Here is a 22,613-nt window from a genome sequence, read left to right as displayed (position 1 = left end):
TGGCATCAACTCAACTCGCCGTGTTTGGAGGAGGAGGAATGCTGCCTATGACCTCAAGAACACCATCCCCACCGTCAAACATGGAGGTGGAAACATTATGCTTTGGGGGTGTTTTTCTGCTATGAGGACAGGACAACTTCACCGCATCAAAGGGACGATGGACGGGGCCATGTACCATCAAATCTTAGCGGTACCTTCCCTCAGCCAGGGCATTGAAAATGGGTCGTGGATGGGTATTCCAGCATGACAATGACCCAAAACACACGGTCAAGGCAACAAAGGAGTGGCTCAAGAAGAAGCACATTAAGGTCCTGGAGTGGCCTAGCCAGTCTCCAGACCTTAATCCCATAGAAAATCTGTGGAGGGAGCTGAAGGTTCAAGTTGCCAAACGTCAGCCTCGAAACCTTAATGACTTGGAGAAGATCTGCAAAGAGGAGTGGGACAAAATCCCTCCTGAGATGTGTGCAAACCTGGTGGCCAACTACAAGAAACGTCTTACCTTTGTGATTGCCAACAAGGGTTTTGCCACCAAGTACTAAGTCATGTTTTGCAGAGGGGTCAAATACTTATTTCCCTCATTAAAATGCTAATCATTTTATAACATTTTTGACATGCGTTTTTCTGGATTTTTTTGTAGTTATTCTGTCTCTCACTGTTCAAATAAACCTACCATTAAAATTATAGACTGATAATTTCTTTGTATTTTTTTTCCCTCACTGTATTATTCATTTTATACAGTCTTTTTTGCTAATCTTTATCAAGGGATCCAATAATTCAGGACCCTACTGTATATGTGATGTGGTTTGTATGTGTACATGAGTGAAGAGTGTGTATATGTGTGTTTGCTTGTGTGTGTTTCTGAGAGAGAAAGGGAGTATGTTGGTCGATGTAGTGTTTCCTACTGCTAAAGAATGCATCTTCTTTCCCCCCCTTTTTTCTCGCTCACACAGCCGAGTTCCCACATTGCTCTCATTGCTATGGCAACCAGTGCTCTCTTCTTGGACTACCTCTGCATGCCTCCAATCAGAGTGAGACCTTTGTGAAGAGAGAATCTTCTGGGCTTCACTTATTCAACTTACCCCAGTGGAATAGCCTCCACAAACAAAGGGTGCTTCCTATAGGGCTCTGGTCAAAGGTAGTGCACTACATAGGGAAGGGGATGCCATTTCGGACACAGCCAAAGGGAAAAGGCTCCGCCGCCAGAGCCCGACATGACACCAAATATTGGGGGTATATGGGTTGGATTACAGGGGGTTTCAGGGGCTACGAATGCAATATGTAGCCAATGTACTGAGGGACACGAACGGAAAAGCAAAACAGGATGGTGATGCTGGCTGCTCCTGGTCCATGCCCAATTTCTGTGGAAATTATGTGGAATGGGATTTGTTATTGGAAGCCTCTGAGCCGGAATACTTGGCAAGTGTAGCGGAGGCTCTGGCAGCGGTGAATGCTTGATAAGTCAGAATGGATTCAGGCTGAGCCTATTTATGTAATTCCTGAAAACATATGGATAGGATTCAGACGCTCAATAAATTCAACCTTCAACAATGACATTCCACACCGCCACTGCAGCCATTAATTAATCTTCTTGGAGAATGCATCTCTTCTCATATTTGCTGACTGCACTAGTGGAGTACACAAGTCAGCTTGAACCAGTATGTTTATCAAATTGTATTCAAATAGCCCTCATTTTGTATTCTAAGAAAATGACAAATGGCATTAAATTAGATATACTGTAATAACATCACGTAATGTAACAATATTCCACTGACGACACATGGGGTGTTTTGTCTTAAATAGGATGACCCCTGATGCCTTTTTAAGGAAGATGGGCCTGAGCTACAGTAAATAATTAGCAGAGATGAAATGCGGTGCAGCAGGTAGTCAGGCAGTCAGGCAGGCAGCTATGCTACCACCTAAGGACTGGACTGAGGTCACTGCACACTGTCACATTATCATGCTTTTCCACCACTAATTATATTTCTGAAGATTACATTCACCCGGACGCCTGTAAAAACCTTGTGAGCTGAGGCAGTGTCCCCCCCAGCACCTGTGGAGTTTGTGTGTGTGTGTGTGTGTGTGTGTGTGTGTGTGTCTGTGTGTGTGTGTGTGTGTGTGTGTGAGAGAGAGAGCTGTAGAGCAGTACCAGAGGGCCTATCTCTGAAGCCCTGACGGACAGTTGGCTGTCGGGGGATGACAGTGGGACAGAGGCGCGCCATAATTCTGCCCGACTACCGTGTCACAAAGTGTCACAATCTGTTCCTAACATCCAGACTACAGGGCTCAAACGACAAGCCAGAGCAGACGAGAAGAGAGACGGGGTGTGCGCCACCGGAGCAGACGGGGGAGTCTATGAGAGAGACGGTAAGAAGGCGAGAGGGGGGGAGAGGGCTTGATCTGAAAAGCTAGAGGTAGAAATAAACCACACCTCTTCCTCAAAACAGTCTATTCATCTGCCCGCTTTAAAGACACGGAGTTAGATGATGTTCACAGGCATAATGAATCACAGGGAGAGATAGAAACAGTTGTACTGCATATGTTTAGAAGCTCATAATTCTGAGGAATATTGGGTAAACAAACAGTATCTTCCAGGCTTTTTCATGAATAAATATGATGTTCCTGTATATCTCTAAAAATGAGTCATTGTGATGAAAATCGGGTTTGTGTTGAAACTGATTTGTAATGTTTCACATAAGTTCCTTCAATCTGATGACACATTGTTGTGAAATGATATTGTGTTTGTGGAAGAGTACCATGATCAGAGCATGTATTTGGCGCATGTGACAAACAAAGTTTGATTTGATGTGCACGTTCCTCTGGGATAACTTACACATTACAAGTCATTATAGGACCCCATGGCCTAATTATGATTGTGGGCTGTTGTTCCAGGCCATGCCCAGGCAATGTGACATCAGGGAGCTAGGGGGGAAGGTGGCAGGTTTATCGAGTGTGTGTCCGCTCTGCAGGAAGCCATGTTTCAGCCCGTCCTGACTGACGCATGATTTACAGAGCTGCTGTAAAGCCATAACACAATAATAAAGGCTTGGTTTGTGAGGGCACGCTAGTGATGCGTGGGTTGACTCATAACCTGCAGTCCCCGCGGTTAAATCCTTGCTACGGGCGGGTTTAGAATCATGAAATATTGTGTGGATGAAGGGCGGGTGGGTGGCAGGCGGGTTGAATAAAGAGAAAACAATCCATTTAAAATCCATGAATGTATAATTCTTGTGCAATTCAAATCTATAGGATACATTGTGGTTTTTCTTGTATTATTTTTATCTGGCGTTAGAGCATAGCCTAAGCTTTAGGGCCCAACTGTACGCTCGCCAAATACACATAAATACACTTTTGGGAACTTAGGCAGAAAAAGTTAATGTCGATCCACTGAGGGAAAAAGTTACATCTTGGAATGGATGTTTGAAAATAAATAGAAGAGGGGGGGCAGAACATTAGTCTAACATTTAGGAAAGATTTGGTGTAGTGGTATAAGAGCATGATAGCAGTATGTGTGATGATTGTGAGGCGCTATACAAATTTCACAGTCACAAGATGGGGACTTAAAAATGGCACGTCAAGGGAAGTGTAGGCTACTGTTCAGATGGGTAGGCTACTTAAATGGAACAGTAGCCTGACGTCTGGACACAGACTGTAGGTCTATAACCTCTAAAAGCCTAATATAATATTAACTCCTGCAGAATGAAGTATTTATTGCAGGAAAATGATACACCAAATGTGCATTTTGACTTGGGAACTGGAGTGGAGAAATATGATTTATTTCTTTCAGCATGTTGAGAGAATGAATGCGCGATTAGGGACAGACTGTAAATGTGCTATCTTTGTGCGGCTAGGCTGGGTTGGCTTGGCTGGGTTGTGTTTCAGAAGATGTACGGCTCTCGACCTTTGCTTCTTGCAGCGATGCGGCAGGACTGTAACTACCAATTGGATACCACGAAATTGGGGAGAAAAAGGGGCAAAAAAACAGTATTAAATGTATTTATTTTTTTAAGTTGCCATCTTTATCAGCATCATAAAAGCTGATAGTATTTCATCCCGCATAGAATATGCATCCAAGCTGAACTGAAATCTTATCAGAAACATGTTGGGTAGTTTTCACAACTTTTAATTGAATTAAAACCGGTCCAAGTGATGTCATTTGGAAATTCTGCATGGAAAATCGTTCCTATTTTGGGGGGAGTTATTGCATTTTCTCCCCGGTCCTTAAATGTCTTTGTTGTATGAGAGAAGATGAGGAACCCCACCCTCATAGGGATATTTTCCCTTAATCATATCCCAATCAACTTTTACCAGTTGAATGTAGACATTAATAATACTTTTTTGTATGACAATTTCTGAAATATGTTATCAAAATATGCAAATTAGGTGATATGTCATTAAATATGTACAAATCTACTTTTTCAGGACACTGGATGAAGTCAGTCTAAATATTTTGATTACATTTTGTTAAGACACTCCCGGACTGGACTCGTCTAGCGCAGATTGTAAAATACTAAAGACATGCACGTAAAATACATTTTTGGCGAATTTTTCAAAGGAGAATGTTATCTAGAATAGAAAATGGACAACATATCAACAAATCCGTCTGAGCAAGTTTGGAGAATATATCCAAGGATAACCACACAAAATTTGGTGAATGCATATGACTCTGAAGCTGAGAAAAATGAGTTGGTGTGTGGGAAGAGTCTGACTTTCGTGGAAAGGGCAGTTAAAGACAAGTACGCTGAATTTAGACTACCAAATGCTTAAGTCTTATTTAGACCCAATCACCATCTCTTCAAAGTAAGTTACTAAATTTTGTCTAGTTCGTAACATTCTCTGTTAAATGGGCTTTTAAATTATGTGTAATTGAATGTAGTGTGCGTTGTGGTTAAAATTCATGAGCATTTTTATGACAGTAGTATGCTAAACTAAAGAAAATATACATTTTCATCATGTTTTTGACATTTTTATGTCAACTTTAAAAAATATATAATATTAATGGACCAAAATACCAACAAATATCTAAATTGATAGGTAGATGCAAAAATGTTATTTCAGCCTGTGGTGCCTGGTTTTAAGACATAATTCTGGTAAGAAAGGGTTTATGTAGTATTCTAGGGCTAGGGGTTAGGGATAAGCTTCCCCTAAAAGTACATTTAATTAAATTGAAAAACTTCTATAGCCTATTTACCCTACTCCTGTCTACACAGATATAAATAAAATCATTCAAAATAGGCTAATACACCAGAAAGCATGATTTGGCCATAGATGATCACTAGCTTCTTTAGGAAAAAACGGTGGATTATTTTAAATCACATTGCCTACAGTCGGAAAGGCTCTGTTTAGTTCCGACTGTCAGCGACAAGTAGAGAGGCCCAGCCAGGCATATCACAAAAATACAATCGCGGAAAAACATAGTTTGGAAAGCAAATGGCTATTGCTGTGAAGAGAAGACAATGAAAATACTCTAATCTGTCTTTCAGTTATCAAAATTCTCAACTTAATTGAGTGAACAGTAGCCTTATCGGCACCAGCAGAAAGCATAAGCCATATCCCCGGTGAGTGTCTATGTACAGTTGAAGTCGGAAGTTTACATACACCTTAGCCAAATACATTTAAACTCCGTTTTTCACAATTCCTAATCCTAGTAAAAATTCCCCGTCTTAAGTCAGTTAGGATCACCACTTTATTTTAAGAATGTGAAATGTTAGAATAATAGTAGAGAGAATGGTTTATTTCAGCTTTTATTTCTTTCATCACATTCCCAGTGGGTCAGAAGTTTACATACACTCAATTGGTACTTGGTAGCATTGCTTTTAAATTGTTAAACTTGGGTCAAACATTTCGGGTAGCCTTCCACAAGCTTCCCACAATAACTTGGGTGAATTTTGGCCCATTCCTCCTGACACAGCTGGTGTATCTGAGTCAGGTTTGTAGGTCTCCTTGCTCGCACACACTTTTTCAGTTCTGCCCACAAATTTTCTATGGGATTGAGGTCAGGGCTTTGTGATGGCCACTCCAATACCTTGACTTTGTTGTCCTTAAGCCATTTTGCCACAACTTTGGAAGTATGCTTGGGGTCATTGTCCATTTGGAAGACCCATTTGCGACCAAGCTTTAACTTCCTGACTGATGTCTTGAGATGTTGCTTCAATATATACACATAATTTTCCAGCCTCATGATGCCATCTATTTTGTGAAGTGCACCAGTCCCTCCTGCAGCAAAGCACCCCCACAACATGATGCTGCCACCCCCGGACCTTGTGAAAATGCTGGAGGAAACAGGTACAAAAGTATCTATATCCACAGTAAAACGAGTCCTATATCGACATAACCTGAAAGGCCGCTCAGCAAGGAAGAAGCCACTGCTCCAAAACCACAATAAAAAAACCAGACTACGGTTTGCAACAGCACATGGGGACAAAGATCATACTTTTTGGAGAAATGTCCTCTGGTCTGATGAAACAAAAAATAACTGTTTGGCCATAATGACCAAAGTTATGTTTGGAGAAAAAAGCCGAAGAACATCATCCCAACCGTGAAGCACGGGGGTGGCAGCATCATAAACTAAGTTTAAATGTATTTGGCTAAGGTGTATGTAAACTTCCGTCTTCAACTGTACGTACGGTCACGGTGGGGATGACATCCTCGATGCACTTATTGATGAAGCCAATGACTGAAGTGGTGTACTCCTCAATGCCATTGGAGGAATCCCGGAACATATTCCAGTCTGTGCTAGCAATACAGTTCTGTAGCTTAGCATCTGCTTCATTTGACCACTTTTTTATTGATTGAGTCACTGGTGCTTCCTGCTTTAATTTTTGCTTGTAAGCAGGAATCAGGAGGATAGAATTATGGTCAGATTTGCCAAATAGAGGGCGAGGGAGAGCTTTGTATGCGTCTCTGTGTGTGGCGTAAAGGTGGCCCCGAGTATTTTTCCCTCTGGTTGCACATTTAACATGCTGATAGAAATTTGGTGAGACGGATTCAAGTTTCCCTGCATTAAAGTCCCTGGCCACTAAGATCGCCACCTCTGGGTGAGCATTTTCCTGTTTGCTTATGGCAGAATACAGCTCATTGAGTGCGGTCTTAGCGCCAGCATCAGTCTGTCGTGGTATTTAGACAGCTACGAAAAATACAGATGAAAACTTTCTAGGTCGATAGTGTGGTCTACAGTTTATCAGGAGATACTCTACCTCAGGCGAGCAAAACCTTGAGACTTCCTTAGATATTGTGCACCAGCTGTTATTTACAAAAATACATAGTCCGCCGCTCCTCGTCTTACCAGACGCCACTGTTCTATCCTGCCGATACAGCGTATAACCAGCCAGATGTATGTTGATAATGTCGTTGTTCAGCCACGACTCCCGTGAAGCATTAGATATTACAGTTTTGAATGTCCCGTTGGTAGTTTAATCTTCCGGGTAGGTCATCGATTTATTTTCCAAAGATTGCACGTTTGCTAGCAGAATGGAAGGCAGTAGGGGTTTATTCGATAGCCTACAAATTCTCAGAAGGCAGCCTGCCCTCCGGACCCTTTTTCTCCGCCTTCTCGTCATGCAAATGACGGGGATCTGGGCCTGTTCCCGGGAAAGCAGTATGTCATTCATGTTGGGCTCGTTGGACTTGTTAAAGGAAAAAAAGGATTCTGCCAGTTCGTGGTGAGTAATCGCAGTTCTGATGTCCAGAAGTTATTTTCGGTCATAAGAGACGGCAGCAGCAACATTATGTACAAAATAAGCAAAAAAATAAGTTACAAATGCAAAGAAACTTACAAAAAACACAATTGTTAGGAACATGTAAAACGTCAGCCTTCTTCTCCGGCGCCATCTTATGTTGGAGGCGCGTGATGATAGAAGGGTGAAAAGGCCGCGGCTCGGGTGGTGGATTTCCTTGATGATCTTTTTGGCCTTCCTGTGACATCGGGTGCTGTAGGTGTCCTGGAGGGCAGCTAGTGTGCCCCCGGTGATGGGTTGGGCAGACTGCACCACCCTCTGGAGAGCCCTGTGGTTGCGGGCGGTGCAGTTGCAGTACCAGGCGGTGATACAGCCCGACAGGATGCTCTCAATTGTGCATCTGTAAAAGTTTCTGAGGGTCTTAGGTGACAAGCCAAATTTCTTCAGCCTCCTTAGTTTGAAGAGGCACTGTTGCGCCTTCTGTGTGGGTGGAACATATCAGATTGTCAGTGATGTATACGCCGAGGAAGGCTGTTTATGCTTTTCACCTTCGTCACTGCGGTCCTGCCAGGTTAGATGGACCTCATATTGTATTTGTGTCTCCCCTTCTTGTAGGACTATTATATGGATTAGACAATGTATTTTTTATTGATCTATTTGTCAGAGCAGAGAAGACTACCCTGTACTTTTTGTTGTATTAAAATTCTGCTAATGTCTCCAGTCATATAAAGTGAAGTAGAATAGCATGAAATCTGTTTATAAAAGTCCATTTTTTTCCAGTGCAAAGAAAGGTATCTGAAATAGCCTATAGCTTAGTAGTAGGTTATCTTACATAAGTCTGCAAATGCGATGTTTCATGGAATGCTATATTATCAAGGTGCATTTTTATGGTGAAAATTTGCTTCCCTAAACTTCAAACTCACGAGCCGCCTATTGCAACAATTAATGACAGAAGAGAAGCTGCATGCATCTAATTAGACAAGTTAGATGCATACCCACATCTCTGACTGTGCAGTGCATTGTCTATACAATATATGCAGGTTAGGGTCGGGTGCAGGCCTACGATTTTCAGTTTATTACATATAGTCTGGCGGTTGCGGATGGATTTATAAGCAATTGTGGGCGGGTGCAGGTGAACAAACAGCTGACTCGCCTATCACTAGCGTGCACGCCTGTACGCGTGTGTGTGTGTGTTCCTACCATACTCACACTGACAACGAACCCATATCTGACTGAGTCGGAGTCACGAGGAGCATGATACTATGATAATGAACTAATTATAGGTATAACATTCAGACTTCCATATCTAAACGCTTATCTCTAATAAGGAACATTTTAAATTAGAGAGACAGAGAGAGATTGAGATCGAGGGAGAGAGCGAGTGAAAGAGCGATAGAGAGAAAACGAGAGAAAGCGCGCGCGAGAGAGAGAGGATGAAAAAAATTATCTCTGGAACTGGATAATTGCTGCAAGCAATTACAACTTCCATGTCGGAGCAAATTGGCCGGCATATTTCAACTTGTAGGGGGACTGTGACCTCATTTACAGTGGTGTGTCAAGGAATAATCAGAATATGTACTGAGGAGATGTGATGGACACAATATTACACAGAACTGCTATGACCAGATGACACAACCAGGTCAATGGATCCCCTTTAGACAGAGCCAGGCACACAGAAAGAAATACCGTTAGCAGTGGCAGTTCTAGACCATTTCAACTGGGGGGGCCAAGCTGGGGCCAGTTGTACTGTTAGAGGGGCCAGTTACATTAGACGTTATTGTTGTCATATCGTTTTCTTCACTGCATTGCAGGCATTAGCAGGCAAAAGACCATGTTCATAATCATTAGTGTTCCGCGTTGCCACTGTCTAATAACGGATGTAAAAAAAGAACGATAGCAAAAATGTGTTGTGTAAAAAGGATTTCATACTCCACATTTAGGGGGGCCACAAGGGGGTCCAAAATTGTTGTCACAGGGGCACTGCCCCCCCCCCCTTAGAACCGCCCCTGACCATTAGGCCCTAGGGTACGAAAAGTACCATGAGGTTGAATAACAAAATATCAGCAAAAATGTTGCAGTTTTTTCATATGTTAGAGCAAATAAAAAAATCTCAGTGATCATTAAAACCAACAACTTTATTATATGACATTAATCGCTTTCGAAAGCGGTAATTTGAGAGTTGAAATAATTTTGCCACATGAGAGAAGGAATTCCAAATATACTGTAATGTATTCATCAAAAGCCACTAATAACTAGGTTCAGGTTTAACAGCCTTGAGGGAGACTTTTCTTTTTGCTCCATTTCAGCAGAAAGTACTCTGGATATGATAGGTTAGACATTTCCCCGTATCACTTCCAGATGTTTCATTACAAAGCGACGTTCAAAGACCACACCACAGCTAAATAACTTCTCATGTGAGGCGAGCCGGGGCAGACAAGGATGAATTTCACAGGAACCCACAGTTTTCACATTTTCATTTGGGTTGGGAACCCTCCATGTCCTAGAATGACTGTCCTGAGTAACACCACACGCATGGATCAAGCTAGAGCCAAATGACTTCCGTACAACCTATGGGACTATCAGGTAGGCCCAGGGAGAGAATAGTAGGAGGCTATATAAATTGTAAAAACACCTAACTGCCTCATCCCTGTCTCCTGCCACTGCATATGCCGTCAATTTGAGTATTAGCCCGAAAGTTTCAAAAGCCCAACATCAGTATTTCTATGGCCATAAGGCTGATAATGACAGTTTAGCATACACTACAATACTAACAGTACACAAATGTCTGTGCAGATGCTCAAAAGAATGGACCTGTCAACAGAAAAAAACAACTGGACAGATAAGGGGGAATGATAATGGTGAATTAGCGGATCATATTTTGATATTTCTAAATCTATTTATTCCCAGGCCCCATCTTTTAGAGTGAATTCATTAGTATCCCCTGCTCCTCATGGTTCTCATCAGCCTGTCTGCCTGCCTCGAAGGGCGCTGACTGGCAGGCTTCGACTCCAAACGCTCTCTGGCCTCTCCCTCTCTTTCTCCCTCCCTCCCCTTCCCCCTCTCTCTCGCCCATCTCTCATCAAGGGCCTAGGGTAGTAACAAAAAAAAGAGTAACGTACTGTTTACTTGCATTCCAAGCCCCGTAATTGCCAATTTATTTGATAGGCAGCCGGGTAATGATGGCATTTCACCCCTGCCGCAGAGACTAAACACGACTGATTCAACCCAGCCTCCACGCCCACCCCAATCCAGCAGACTCCCTCTGCCCAGGACTCCTGCCACCCAGGCTGGGGATGGCGGCTGGGGAAGAGGGGGAGGCAGTGGTGGGGTGGGAGGCCTGTATGTCTGCTGCAAACCCAACGACGATCAAACGCTCGCAAAAGGGGATCGGAAGCTTCAGAGCAAATAGCATAGCCAGCCAATTTAGCTGGGATTTGGGGTTAAGGCTAAACACAACGGGGCTGATGTGTGATTTGTAAGTCCTAATGAGCTACATAGGACAGTGAGGAGGGAGAGAGAGAGAGAGAGATGGAGAGAGAGAGATGGGGAGAGAGATAGAAGTGAGAGAGAGATGGTGAGAGAGGGAAGAGAGAGAGAGAGAGAGAGAGAGGGACAGAGATAGAAAGAGAGCGATAGAGAGAGATGGCGAGAGATGGCGAGAGACATGAAGAGGGAGATAGATGGAGAGAGAGAGAGAGACAGAGGGAGAGAGGAGAGCGAGAGAGGAGACGGGGGCCAGGCTGACCTCCCCTGCCCTCTCTGTTCCTCCCAGGCAGGTCCAGGGCAGCACAGGAGGCTGATCCGTTTCATCAGTGTAGAGTCAGATGGCGAGGGGGGAGCAGGCAGGCCTTTAGCAAACATCATTAGCAAACTGTTGGTATCTAACGAAAGGCCAGGGTTACTCATAGCCCAGCCACACACTGCTCCATGGGTCTAATAACTCACTTTGATGCATTGTGTGTGTGTGTGTGTGTGTGTGTGTGTGTGTACGTGTGTACGGCCTTGAATCTATCTCAAGGTATATAAGACCGTCCTTGTATCACATTCATCACACATGCATAGTGTGAGCCATGAAATCAGACAAGGTTTATCAATATGGCTTCCACAGGGTCTCACCCCCCTCTTCTCTCTCACCCTCCTTTTCTCACCCCATCCCCTCTCCTTCTCTCCACCCTTCCTTCCCTCGCCCTCTCTCACCCGTCTCCCTCTCCGCAACCTCCAACGAGGGCAGTGGTCCTGCTACAGAGGCCCTGGCTAGCGCCTCCTGCGATGTGTGAAGTGGGTTTTTACAGTGTGACCAGACAGGACCTGTTCAGAGACCTGTGGGGACCTGAGAAGGGTTCTCTTATTATGTGACATTCTCTAAGTGGCATGTCAGGCTAAAACACTGTCCTCATGCAGCCCAGCTTTCAGCAACTCCCTTCAGAAACACAGAGAGGAGAGGCCTCAGCATCAGGCCCTCTGGCCGTCCATGCCAGACAGACAGACAGACAGACAGACAGACAGACAGACAGACAGACAGACAGACAGACAGACAGACAGACAGACAGACAGACAGACAGACAGACAGACAGACAGACAGACAGACAGACAGACAGACAGACAGACAGACAGACAGACAGTGTGGAGGATTGTCTTTAGTCAACCCTCCCTCCAGGGCACACATAGTGGATAAAAGACTGGCTTGGAGAAAGATAATGTGGAGGAGAAAAACATCTTAACAACCACATGAAACAGACCGTATGGACGGGTTAGAGAAATGTTCAAACATAAGTTAGACAATGTCGGGAGATGCAAGATGTGCTACCACATTCATAGGTATGTGAGTTGAATGAGAGGGAAATTATGTGAGGCGTTTATCCTCAAATACTGGGTAATTAGGGTGTGCCATAATTTCACATAATTGTTGAAAATAGTGAGGATATTTCATCAGTGGCGTTATCGAAGCCAAAGCACATATCATCTGGATGACGTGTGATCTGAACGGGAGAGTAAATGGTGCAATCTGAGGTTGCATCATCCATTTGTGGAGTTATAAATTAAAGACATGTACCGATTGATTTTTGAAGAATAGAACTTAGAAATGCCTCGTGAGCTTAGTTCAACTGTCATACGCCATCAGAACCCAAAATACTGTTTAATCGAATCGTGTTCTGTAACCTATTATTCCAGACAACTGATATGTTGCCCTGTAATTGAAGCCAACAGGCTATCACATGTTCATCTTCTCCTCTGTCTCTGAATGACGGCACTGTATAAGTATTCTCCTCCACACCCATGTCACGCAGCGTAGCCTAATGGATGACAAATTGAAGACTTCATTTATCATGGCACCCACAGCTGTTGCATTTCAGTTGTTCAAAGTTGTAAAACTGTCTCTCCACAGTTCCATTTCTTCATTGTTGTTTGTCTTGACTCTCTCTCTCTTTCTCTGGTACAGTAGCATGAGGTGTGAGGTATCATTTACAGGTATCATTTACATTTCTGATGTCGACATCAAATTACATATTTCATTTCATGCCTGGCCAAGCATCCTATAGTACAGCTACACGGCAGAACCAGTTTTGCTTCACTCGTTCTCTCCGGTCTTTGTCAATGGCTGGCTTCACCAACTGACAGTTTTAATTCCGGGCCATATCGGATAGCAGCACCTCTGTAGATTCACCATTAGAATCAAAGTAAAGGGGCTGAGGTCTGTCAGATAGCATAGCAGGACTTTACAGAGCCTTCCTAGCCCCAGTCTGCTCTGCCTACATCTCCAAGCAGGCCATGTCTAAAGCCAGCAAAGAGAGGGATCTCTCACCTTATGTGTCAGGCCATCAATGTAAATAAGAAATTGATCTCAATTGACTTACCTGGTTAAATAAAGGTTGAATAAATACATGAAACACTACCACTTGTCTTAGCTTCTGAAGAACTGAGACTGAGGAACAAGCCACTGGGTAAATAGGATGTCCTTATTCTAACAGTACTAAACCTCCGGGTGTGTACAGATACAACACTAACTGTAACTGTACAGACAACCCTGTTCACCAGAAGGAGCCTTGAGGACTGCCAAGGACAACAATAACCAACTGGAGAAGTGGTTCATATTAAGGGCTAATGCAAATCAGATTACATTTGTATCAGTCCACGGTATCTGCAGCACTTACCTGTTGGCTGGGATATGCAGCACACCATGTGTCTTATTCAGATTCTTCTTGAGTTTGAGGAAGTCAAACTTACCTTGTCAAACTTCATGTAATCCTCACAAAATACATAAATCAACCCGACGATCATCGATTGTGTATAAGTCTCTGTTTCGTGCATTGATACACCAGATGCTACAGTATATATGTGTTTAAAGTGAGTATAAGATATAGTATGTATCTAATAATAAAGGTTGTCTGGCTATACAGTTAGAAAACCAGTCTAATCTGCTAGAACATCTCTCAGAACAATATTCTGGAACTGCAGTTGGGTCATTTAGTAAAGCTTTAGAGATGCATTATTGGGATTGCTGGAGGGTGTCATGTTAAATCAGTAGTCTAATGTAGTGTGTAGACATGCAGCTAGTGCTGTCATGTCCTGTTTGCGTGTTTATTTGTTGGTTTGTTTACTTACGTCACTCAGCCTGTCTCTGGAGCTGCTTCCGACAGAAGGCTTGGACCGTCCACTCAGGCTCTCACTGTCGCTGTCCTTACAGTTGTTCTGTCCCGGCTTCATCTGAAAAACAACAAACACACACAGACACACGTTAACATGCTGAAGATGTTGGGACAGGGCTTTGGTTCTAAGCTTTACATTCAGTATTTGAATTATTTATTTTCTACAGTATTTTTTGCTCATCTTTATCAAGGGTGCCAATAATTTGGACTGTAGATTATAGTGGCTGAGGAGACTGACAAGACAATCCCTCTCCCACAGACAGAAGAACATTTTGTCATGAATATGTGTGAGCTGGCAGCGAGCACTGTGCTGTATGTGTAAATCTGTCATGTTTTTATATGCCTCTTGAGCCAGCAGCTGTCACTCCAGCCTGCCAATGACAGACAAGACAGCCAGCATCTGATCTCACAATGTGAAATCCCTATCAACCTTTCTGAGAAGAGAAGAACAGAAACAAAAGCTTCAAAAATCTTCAAAAGCCGTCTTCCCTTCATTTCAAACAGAAAGGCAGCCCCATGCGGAGACTATAGAAGCTCAGCAGGTGTCATTTTCCAGACACCGTTTCAGACTCACAGAGAGAGAGAAAATAAAAAGCAAGTGAGCAAAGAGGAGGAGGATGTGCGATCCAAGAGCATCTGAGCCTTCCAGAAGTCCTCCTGAGGAGAACAATGTAGGGCTCATGGGGGCCGAGGGGCCGTTGTGGTCCAAGTCTGCATTTTATGTCCTCTGAAGCTTCCTCACAATACTCCTTCCTTCCAGACCCAGCAGACGAGAGCAGCCTGCCCTGCCAAGCCTCGCAGGCTTCATTTCAAATCACATACATACCAGAGCAGTAAACAGGTGCAATACCACCTAACAGAAAAAGCACAGTATGGTTCGACAGCACATAGAGGGATTGTATTCTCTAAGAGGGGCTGTACTCTCTCTCTCTCTCTCTGACTGAACTAAACAGGTAGCATTTTTTACATTTATTTAACCTTTATTTAACTAGGCAAGTCAGTTAAGAACAAATTCTTATTTACAACGACGGCCTACCCCGGCCAAACCCAGACGACGCTGGGCCAATTGTGCACCCCCGCCCTACGGGACTCCCAATCATGGCCGGATGTGATACAGCCTGGATTCGAACCAGGGACTATAGTGACACCTCTTGCACTGAGATGCAGCGCCTTAGACCACTGCGCCACTCAGGAGCCCAAAGTCCGTAACTGGTTCCAGAATAGCAGGATGTTTTTTTATATATCCTCATGCCGGCCATCATTTATTGAAAGGGCACAGGGTGGGGGGGGACGCCTTAAGAGCCTTTGAATTAAACGTATAATTAAAATGAAAACATTCCCTTTTCTGTAGCCATTAGCAGTATGAAAGGAATTCTTTCCTAGGGAGAATACTGTGGTGGGTGAAAGGCTGTGAGCCAGGTTGAGTGCTGAGAGTGATAAGAGAGAGCTGGAGAACTGGGAGATGCCTGATGGGCCTGAGGAGGAGAGCAGGGAAGAGAACTAGGCCACACAAGACAGCAGGGCTGGAGGGAACACAGGCATGTGGAGATAAACACACACACACACACACTCACACACACAGAGAGCTCCACACACAGAGGCTCTGGCATGTGTGATAGCACTAATTACCTCCAACACACTTTTCCTCCACAAAGAGACAGAGCCTTTCCTTACCCTTTTTTGTAAAAGGCCAATTCCTCTGATGGGAGTTTGATAATTTGCAGAGCAGAGAGGGGGGAAGTAATATCCCGGGCATGCACACACGGTAATAGAGCCCTGAAGAAAGGGCATGGAAAGAAGGGAGGGACGGCACTGTGCACCGTTTATGCCCCAGTCTGCAGGTCGTTCATCAAAACATGTTGACCTATAATATTCATTAAGCAAGCAGGGTCCCTGCTGGCAGCACAGTGCATCTCTCTTACGCACACACACAAAATGGGGACACGCGTTCAAACACGCGCATACGTGCACACACACACACACCAATGTACAGGTAACTGCCAAAATAGTGGAAACAATGACGAATGCAAAGTATATTGAAAGCATGTGCTTCCACATAGGTTTGGTTCCTGAGTTAATTAAGCAATTAACATCCCATCATGTTTAGGGTCATGCATAAAAATGCTGGCTATGCCCCCATAGCATGACAATGCCCCCATTCACAGGGCACGAGGGGTCACTGAATGGTTTGATGAGCATGATAATGATGTAAACCATATGTCATGGCCGTCTCAGTCAGCCCAATTGAACACTTATGGGAGATTCTGGAGCGGTGCCTGAGACAGAGTTTTCCAACAGCATCAACAAAACACCAAATTATGTTATTTATTGTGGAAGAATGGTGTCGCATCCCTCCAATAGAGCTCCAGACACATGTAGAATCTATGCCAAGGTGTATTGAAGCTGTTCTGGCTCGTGGTGGTCCAACGCCCTATTAAGACACTTTATGTTGTTTCCTTTATTTCTACATATTCTAACCACAGACCAATAAAAGTCCTTCCACCCCCACCCATGTCTTCTGTAATTGATTGAACAGCCATCTGAAGCACATGGAATGAAAGGGAATGATGGAATAGCTTTAAGGGCTTGTCTGCATTACCTTATCTCTTACAGTCCGTGAACTCTTCAGAAAATTTACCTCAGAAAATAGTGTGAAGAACATCTCTAATAAAGCCAATGCAGTAAACCCAGATCATCTTTCAGGGGTATTATATGGCCAGACAGGAACCTAGCTATTACACAGTGATTTGCAAAATGTCTCCCTTGGCTTGTTGTTCCCTTTAATTTCTCTTAAAGCTTCCTTAAATTACTTCAGAGAATGACGTGTTCTTTCAGAGGGGCAGATCCTTGGCCCGCTCAGTGGCGTGATGTACTCATCTCTTAACAGTGTGATTAATAGATGTGCTAAACCAAGGGAGGATATGCTAGTGGTTACAATAAATCAGCCCCATCAAAAAGCTGAGCTGAGATTTAATGACCTCCCCGTACAGATAAATCTGAGAGATCAACCAGTCTCTGTGTGTGTGTAGAGTAGAGACTAACAGTCCCTTCAGTTGGCATGTCATCCCAGTAGCAGTAGCAGCAAGCAGTGGCTCATCATCATGGTCATGGTCCTCTCATTACTCTGGCATGTCATTTCACATTTCATCACTTAATTGCCTTTTTACTTGTTTCAGTTTCTTCTCCCGCAGTGCACACGCCATGGCCGCTTTTCATAATATCTAGTGCAGAGATGATGGGTGTAGTCAGAGAGGGTGTGTGGGGGTTTTGTGTGTGTGTGTGTGTTTCCCTTCGTGCATGTGTGTGTGCATGTACGTGTAGCGTGTGTGTACACTACGTTCACATGCCTGTTCTGTGATTCTGTGCTTATGTAATAACAACATAAACACATTAATAAAGAGACAAGCTGAAACATACGGATGTATTCGTTTAATGACCTTATCCACATTAGGTAAAAACTTGCCCTACAGAAAGATAACTAGCAAACAGATGGTTTTAATATTCCAGAGGCTAATTTCACAACAAATAAAAACACAGCAATACATTAGCATCTAATGAAACATTTAAACTACTAGTATGTGCATCTGCCATAGATTTCAACACATTGAGGTCTTGTTTTCCCTCAATCTGTTCCGTGTTAGGGGGGGAACCACCCCCCCCCCCACCTCCCCTCCGCCTGAATTTATTGAAGTATAGAATTAACAACTGTTTTCAATCAGCAGTCAGCGTGATTCTTCAGCAGAGAACAGCCTAAATAAAGCCTCCACACTATCATAGTTTTATTCAAGCCGCTATATCTCCCCATGTGATACAGTAATAAAATGAGTCATATTCCCCCAAATCTGAACTAAATAGAAACCTCCATTCTGTAGTTTTAATGTATTTGTACTCACCCTGAACTAAATAGCCATACTAATGCCCAAGGTAACACTTATAGAGTACTGCATCACGAAAGGAGATGGGTGCCACTTACAAAGCAGATAACCTTTCTTATAGAAGAAGCCTGAATCAATAGAAGGCTAACTTAAACTGAATGCTTTTTATTTCTGTATTTCTGGTAATGGCAGCAGAGTGGAGAAAGTGCTATTCATCTATCCAAACATGACCTGGACAATACCAGAGCTTTCCTACTTAAGACTTTTCCGGCCAATAAATACCTCCCATAAAGGGATACTTTGGGATTTTGGAAATGAGGCCCTTTATCTACTTCCCCAGAGTCAGATGAACTCATTGTTATGTCTCTGCATGCAGTTTGAAGGAAGTTGCTAACTAGCACAAGACCAAGTGCTAACCTATACCATATACTTCCAGTCATCGCGCTAACGCTAGTTAGCATTGGCTCAGGAAACTACCTCTAACTTCCTTAATACTGGACGCAGAGACATAAAAATGGTATTCACATCTGACTCTGGGGAAGTAGAAATCCCTTTAAGAGGCCTTTTGCGCATTAGAAGGGAGGTTGGAAAACAGCCTTTGAAGGTTTTTACAGGATTATTGTTAACACGTGTAGTCAATTATTTCCTCTGCCCACTTACCGAAAAGTGCGTTGCCAGTGGTGCTGAGGAATTTTACAAGCGTATTGACCTATTCCCAAGGGCTCCTCTAGCAACTGAATGTAATCAAACACAAAAAGTGAGCCCTGCTTAACGTGTTAAACCACACAGGCCATTTTTAACAGAGCAATACACAACCCCCCCCCCCCCCCCTCGGCTTTCTATGCTAGCCTCTGTGGGATTCCATTGCTATCAGCTCCTGTTTTCCCTGAGTTATGCACAACAGCAGCTGCGGAACTCGGCGGTAATAAAACCTGGAACAATTTAAGGGTTTTTATTGTTGTTCTGCGGTCGGCTTTTAGTACAGCTAACCTGTCCTCTCTGGATCCCTCCCACCGCCAGTAGAGAATCCCACCAGGCCCACAATGAAAGAGGATCTCATTTACCTAAAAGCGCTTATAAATGTTTAATTTGCTTTAACAAGTTACAAGTCGCTCATTCTGGAAGTTTTACGGCTGCTTGCCACTGAGGGAGTACCATGAAAGTTTTATAGATAATCCACTAGCTAGCATGGGCTGCTTATAATAAACGCTCTATTTTCTGCTGTACTGACAAATCCCTTTGGTTTACAGTGACTATGCTTTGAACAGTGACGTGCAGTCAGGCTAGGCAGGGTCAGCTGCACCTCACTGACTCTTTACACCTGCTTCTCAAGATCATTTCTGCACTGACTCCCACTCACTTACCCACCCTTACATAAAAACACACAGAACATTACCCTCTTATTTATACTACTCTTTATTACTTAGCAGTTTTTTGAGAAATGTCTTGATATTGTGTCGTTTTTATAAATGTAAATTGCATCGTTGAGAACTTGCAATTATTAGTTTTGTTATTTTCTTACTTGTTTTTTGTTATTTCATTTTTATTATTTTATCATTTGTTTGACTTTTGAACACTTGTTCTTTTTTGGGGGGTGGGGGGTCAATACAGTGCAATTGTATTTTGGGGGTATATAATTTAACTTATTTCATGACTTATTTTATGGAAGGGGGTTTGGGAATATTTTTTTAATGTATGTCTTGGCTTATCTTGTACACTTCTTTCATTAGAGATGTTGTTTTATAATTTTACTTTTGAAAATTTTTCATTTTTTGACAAATAAAACCATGTTTATATAGCAAACACTTGCTCTTTCCTTGATTTGGTGACAGAGCACCCATTTTATGCTCAATTTGCTAAACCTGCAGGAAAGGCGCCAGGGTATTCATTCCTTCCCATCCATTCAAATTGCTGACACGCACAGCCGTTCCTGACTACATTCACTTGATGAACAGGGTCACCATATGCCTCGTTGCTTTGCCTAGCTTCATTCATTGCATTGAGACAATTTCATATTTTACACATGCGTATTGCCTAAACATGTTGCGTGGGTGTGTCTACATCCCCTAAAAACTGTTGTCTTGATCTCCTCAGTCATTCTAAGGGCCATTTACTCAACCACAGAGCTGGGGGTGGGGTAGGGGGGTGGTGGAGGTGTGGTAGGCTTGAGGCTGCATTTATATACAGACATAAATCCGGGATCTATGACGACATTACATACAAATCAATATGCTTTTAACATCCATCCTCTCTGCAGTTGCATCGCAATCACCTTTTTCCCTCTTCGTACAAATGGCCATATAATACCTGCTGCATTGAGTTATGGGGACAATTCCCAGATTTAATAATGAACTGAGTGGTGCAAGGTGGTGGAAGGAGGGAAGGAGGGAGAGGTGGTAGGAGGATAATAAGATCAGCAGGAGACCTCAACTCTCTCAGATCATATCAGAACACCTTGTTATAGGACACCATGTGGCAATAAAATCCACTCGCCCCCCTTCCCAAGTTAAACATCTCCAGCTCCCCTTCCCTCCATGGCTACAGTAGCATCCCCCTAGGCTCTAAGGGAGGAAGGACAGAGAGAGGAGACAGAAAATTAGCAAATGAGAGGGGGGAGGGAGGTGAGACAGAAGTAGAGAGAGGAGTATGGGACGACATGAGAGGAAAGAGAGAGACAGAGAGCAAGGTGAGAGAGACTCTAGAAGCCTTCCCAGAGCACAGCAGCTGCACAGAGAGAGAAGCCCGAGACCTTCAGCTGCTCAACCGAGCGCTTATCACCACATAACTATTCATCAAAGAAATTTGTGTGCAATTAATTACATTATTCCCAAGCCCCCCCCATCCGTGCCACCGGGTCGTTACTCCAATATCAGCTTTCAGCTAGCCATCTCACTAAGCCACAGCCTCAGTGCCAAGTCACAGCTAGGTCTCAGAGCTGCCTGGCCAGCCTCAATGAAGAGTGCTGCTTGGAGGGAAAAAAGAAAAAGGCCCTCCTCTCTCTCCTATCGGCTTGCAGGAGGCTATCATTTCTCTTTTTTATTGCCATTTATTTCCCCCCAGGAATTCACTGCCAGTATATTGGCAGGCCTTCCAGTAGATGGAGGCAATGAAATTTAGCGCGGACACTTAACACCGGTTCAAGCCTTGTGCGCGGCTCATGTGTGGCGGTAATATGATAAACAAACGCTTCCAGTTTGGAGAAAGAGGACTTTTTTATGTTACAGAAATAGAGCACTGAGCGCCGGAACTGCATGGAGCTGTGGCTGCAGTAAAGAAGATGGAAAATGCATAACCGGAGCCCTTCAGAGGTGGGGAAGAAGATATACAAATATTTCTTTGCAAAATGTCAGAGTGAGTGTGCTGTCGCCTGGCTCCTGCTATTAAGGAGAGAGTATCTAAATGGGTGATCACAGTACCATTATAGGACCCTAAGGCATGGCTAGCTCTCAGCCTGGATGTAATGCAGAAAATAAGACAAGAAAAACTGTATAAAGGGATATTCATTTAAAACGATTCCACTCAAACCTTTAAGAGGAAAGTTCACACAATAAACATGCAATTTGTGTCCATTAAGAGCGACTGTTCAGCTGGTTGAGAGAATGCCAAGAGTGTGCAAAGCTATCATCAAGGCAAAAGGTGACTACTTTGAATAATCTAAAATAAAACATATATTTTGATTTGTTTAACACTTTTTTGGTTACTAAATGATTCCATATGTGTTATTTCACAGTTTTGATGTATTCACTATCATTCTACAATGTAGAAAATAGTAAAATAAAGAAAAACCTTTAGGTGAGTTCAAACGTTTGACTGGTACTGTACATGTAGCCTACATGACTAGTAATACAGACTAGATATGAACTAAAGTCACACTGCAATAACAGGTCTATAAATACACAACACGTTGCTGTGGGTAAGTAATAGCTTGTCCAATGCTGCCAGTCAGTCACACCCTTTGGCTTCAGGGCACAGCAGTGAGAGTGGTGTGATTAGGTCCTGGCAGGCTGACACTTGTCCCTCATTGACCTGTGACCAGGAGGGCAGTTAATGACAGCAGAGATGAGCTGAGATAATCTGATCTCCAATCAGCAGGTGGACGTGACCTCTGTGACCTCTATGAAACAGGATGCCGGCCTATCAGCGTACAGGTCAGAAGCCCTGGCCTGTTTTGGTTGGCTGCGGTTCAAACGAACGAAAAAGCAGAGCATCTCACCTTACCCGTGTTTGGCTCGCCTGAGCTGCAGGCTGGGGGATTAGAGAGACTATAAAATCTGCTTAGACAATATAAGGTTCCCCTTTGGCTGGCCGACAGGGTGCCTGTCCAAGGTCGTTGCTATCACTAATCCCCTGTTATCAACATCTTCATTTAGCCGCCTTCCTGAAATTCATGTCTACAATTAGACGGCCATAAAACAAGA

General features: G+C 43.5%; 1 protein-coding gene across 6 annotated transcripts in view; it reads right to left on the bottom strand.

Moving 5' to 3' along the window:
- The window catches only part of auts2a (activator of transcription and developmental regulator AUTS2 a), a 471,784-nt gene that overhangs the window by 243,206 nt on the left and 205,965 nt on the right, over positions 1–22,613 (bottom strand). For all 6 annotated transcript variants that reach the window (XM_029691164.1, XM_029691168.1, XM_029691167.1 and 3 more), the window contains one exon: positions 14,277–14,378. In XM_029691164.1, coding sequence (XP_029547024.1) covers positions 14,277–14,378 — 102 coding nt within the window. The remainder of the gene's footprint in view (positions 1–14,276; positions 14,379–22,613) is intronic.

Source organism: Salmo trutta, chromosome 15 (assembly GCF_901001165.1).
Source record: "Salmo trutta chromosome 15, fSalTru1.1, whole genome shotgun sequence".
Taxonomy (NCBI): domain Eukaryota; kingdom Metazoa; phylum Chordata; class Actinopteri; order Salmoniformes; family Salmonidae; genus Salmo; species Salmo trutta.
This window is presented reverse-complemented; position numbering and strand designations above follow the sequence as displayed.